Raw genomic sequence first — 3,937 nt, 5'->3', positions numbered from 1 at the left:
TATTTAAATCATTAGTTGTATTGAAGTTCCAATAGTTTACACTTGGACAATACAAAGAGATATAGTCTAATTATTGAATATAAGAAAAGAGTGTAAATAATCTTTTATGATTTGTTCATTTTAGGCATAGTTGTATAATATTAACTTCCTTTTCTATTTTCTTGTTGTTTATTTTGGGGTTGAAACAATCTCCATAATATATATGTTTCTTCTAGCATAATGTTTACCAGTGGAAGTTCTATGAAACATGTGCGCAAGTTTTAGTCATCGTTTGTTTTAAGTTTTATTTCTTCATTTGCTTTTCATTAAGGCTAATAATGATGCCCTTAATTCATTCTACCTTAGAATAATATATGTTTTTGTTGTTAGTTTATGTTTTCATTAGTTTATTTATTTATTTACCAATAAGGAAAAAGTGTCCAACAAGAAAAAAATGGTTCTTTTTTTCTTGTTGTTGCTTAGTGAAACTTTGGTTGTCGGATTTTCTCCTATATTTGTCCATCGTGATTTATTTTGCAGTCATGTGTCAATATTTAATATTATGTTAGGGACTTGAAATGAAACTCATTTCTACAATTGGTCTCTTTAAATAATAATTAGTACTGAAGTTCTACTAGTTTACAATTGTTTATTGCACAGTACGAAAAAACTGCAAGTTTTGTGTAATTTGCGTGCAAATTTTCAATATATTCAATTTGTGTGTATATGAGAAGAGTTTGACAACAAGTATTTATGATTTGTTAATTTCGTGTGTAATTAACTTGCATTTTCTAAATTTCATAGGGTGAAGCCGTCTCCATAATTTGATTTTCTTTAGTAAGGTATAGTTTCTTTTTTTTTGTCTTTGTTCATTTCTATTGTTAGTAACATGACTTTGATCACTTTCTTTCTTAGAAAGAAACATGTTCCTCTTTGATTTTTGCTTTGTGCATTTCTTCTTTGAGGTACGATTTGGACATGTGTAGTTCAGATATAACCAGAGATATTACATGCAGACATAAATTAAATGTATTTTTTAGTAATTATAAATTATATTGTTTCATTGTGGAGAACAAGAAGACGACTATATTTTTTTCTGGTGCAAGACTAAAGAATATGGAGATTTGTACACATCATGAGTCAATATGCGTAATTACCAGTCATGTTTAAAAATTCTTTCCAATCAAGATGCAGCAGCACAATCGTGCATTCCAAGATATGATGAGATTACGCTCGTACATGTTGCAGCATCAGCAGAAATGCAAAACTTGCATGCATCCACGTCCCGGAAAGAAAACTTGCATTGCATGCAACTACGTGCATGTACAGTGTGTCTTTTTTCGTAACACAGTACAGACGCAAGCGCTCATACACTCACCCCTATGAACATATACACGCACACCCTACCTCTATGAACGCTTCCGAGAGACTGAGCCGGCATATCATCTTGAGATTTACAAAGTCACCGTAGGCGCCTCGTTCTCGACAGGAACATCTCTTCCCACTGAAAGTGCATCGCCGGGATACCACTATCCCTCTAACCATCCAACCACAGGTTGGTTCGTTGTATGATGGGTCAATGCCAACAAGAAACGGACCTGTCATGAAGCTTTTGTTCGACTTGAGAGGCAGCGTGCACCGTGCAGACTCACCCCTGGGAAGCACGTCACTTTCTCCGTTGGATATTAATCTAAGGGTCTAGAAAAAAGTAACTGAAACATAAATAAAATTCAGGCACCTGACATATGAGCAATGTACGTAGTAGTGTATGTTTGCCTCATCGCCCACGTATGTTTTGATTGAGACGCACTGCGGTTCAGGCGCCCTCGTATATATCAACCGATGTAGATGAGGGCAAGAGCTGGCAACTTGCATCTCGTCCTGCCCCCGCCACCAGTAGAGTGCAAAAAGGCAAAGACAAGGGACTGATAGCACCAGGCCGTCCCATTGGCATCTACTCCTAAGCTTGACTGATACCACCAATCAGGCAATCAGTGAAGAGGATAACAGCGGTAGAAAATCGGTGCTCTGGCAGTTACAAGTAGCATAAAATACGTTCGATAGTACCAATGCCATGGACATATATGTAGCCAGGTATCACGCAACGAGGGTGTCCTCTGTCCTGTGTGACACACACGCGCTGACGCGCACAGCAATACGGCCGGCGTGGAAGAGAGATCCATGGAGATGGTCAGTGTCGTGGAGGAGTACGCGCTCACGCTGGTGGCCATGGCCGTCGGCTTCCTGGTGGTGGCATATCTCTACGAGCCCTACTGGAGAGTCCGGCATGTGCCAGGACCCGTGCTGCTGCCACTCATCGGCCACGTCCACCTGCTCGCCGAGCACGGCCCCGACGTTTTCTCCATGCTCGCCAAGAAGCATGGCCCGGTCTTCAGGTGACCCACGTATTATTGCAATTACTATTAAGTAAAAATATAGTACCAGTGGTTTTGATTGGGTTCATATGCAGGTTCCACATGGGAAGGCAGCCGCTCATCGTGGTGGCAGATGCCGAGCTCTGCAAGGAAGCAGGCATCAAGAAGTTCAAGAGCATTTCTAACCGGAGCATGCCTTCGGCCATTGCAAACTCCCCCATACATCAGAAAGGCCTCTTCTTCTCCAGGTAACTAACTATGGGTAATCTGACTTCCTTTCCTCGCGTTCCACGTGATCTTGTAAAATTGGACCTTTCTGAAGAAACAAAAAATATTCAGGTGAAGAGCCTTTGCGGTCAAAGAAAAAAAAGATAAACAAACCGCAGCATTCATCTTCATGTCTATTTTATTGTTGTTGTTATTGTTTTTATCATCATCGTCATCATCATTATTGTTATTATTCTAATATGCTAGGTCCTGATTATAGTGCCCAAGAATTCATAGGTTATTATATAAAACCAATATCACCCGCAAAAAAATATAAAACCAATATCGATAATCAGAGCTGAAGGTAGCCGGAAGTCACAGCTAACATAAGTGCTGATGTCAGCAAATCAGCACAATTCAGACTGCATGAGTTTTTCTCTTCACTCTAGACCAGGGTAACCATACATAAATTGATGAATTCATCAGAAGGTTTGATATAAGTTAGAGTCAATCAGTGTTTATAATATGATCAATTTTATCAAAACTAAAATGGAAAATTACATTTCTAACATAATAATTCTTACGAAATTACAAGGTTGGGGAAACACGATGAGACGTCAACAAGCATACACAACTCCACCTCGCCATCGGGCTTACTCAAACCAACAGTAAATCAATTATAAATTCTAGTAAGAGAGAAAACTAGTCAATTAGTTTAAAGACGTGTCAAAGTTAAACATATTTAGTAAATAAATGCTAAAAATTAAGATAAATGCAAAGTTAGGACAAACATGTGAGACGCCAACGAGGGTGGCCAACTAATTAATTAGATAATATTATGTTATATTATTGAACAAGAGAAAAAAAGTTTAAATTATGTCCTTCACTTCATTAACTAATTATATGGTGGATCCTAATTATAGTGATTGAGATTATAGATACAAATATGTACATATGTAAATATCCATGTCTGGTATGATGCAGTGACAATGGACTAGATAGAGACAATTGGATCTAAAACCGTCTCCAATACATGGCTGGTATCACCATTTACATCGGCATGTAAACATAATAAGTTATTGGGTTTGTTCTTGCATAGATACTCAAAAGTTTGAATAGCTAAACTTTGACCGTTTCAATCAGTCGCATGTAGCGATGATTCCAAGTTTGTTCATTCATGAATCCGTTCGCAAATTTAATATGCTATGTGATTCTTTCAATTGTTTGGCGAACAATGTAAATACCCAATAGACTCAACTCCTTCTAAAACATACATATATTATAAGATTTAGTCACACTGCATTAAAAGAAGCTCTGTGTCAACATGGTAGACTGTGTTGGCTCTTATGTGTTTTCGTACACACACAGAGACGAGA

The 3,937-nt window shown here is 38.0% G+C and overlaps 1 protein-coding gene across 1 annotated transcript in view; it reads left to right on the top strand.

Moving 5' to 3' along the window:
* Positions 1 to 2,160: 2,160 nt before the first annotated feature.
* The window catches only part of LOC119272996 (cytochrome P450 711A1-like), a 4,899-nt gene continuing 3,122 nt past the window's right edge, over positions 2,161 to 3,937 (top strand). The window contains exons 1-2 of the mRNA XM_037554321.1: positions 2,161 to 2,375; positions 2,450 to 2,602. Coding sequence (XP_037410218.1) covers positions 2,161 to 2,375; positions 2,450 to 2,602 — 368 coding nt within the window. The remainder of the gene's footprint in view (positions 2,376 to 2,449; positions 2,603 to 3,937) is intronic.

This window comes from Triticum dicoccoides, chromosome 3A, assembly GCF_002162155.2.
Source record: "Triticum dicoccoides isolate Atlit2015 ecotype Zavitan chromosome 3A, WEW_v2.0, whole genome shotgun sequence".
Classification (NCBI taxonomy): domain Eukaryota; kingdom Viridiplantae; phylum Streptophyta; class Magnoliopsida; order Poales; family Poaceae; genus Triticum; species Triticum dicoccoides.
The sequence above is the reverse complement of the archived record's forward strand: the minus strand, read 5'-3'. Positions and strand labels throughout refer to the sequence as shown.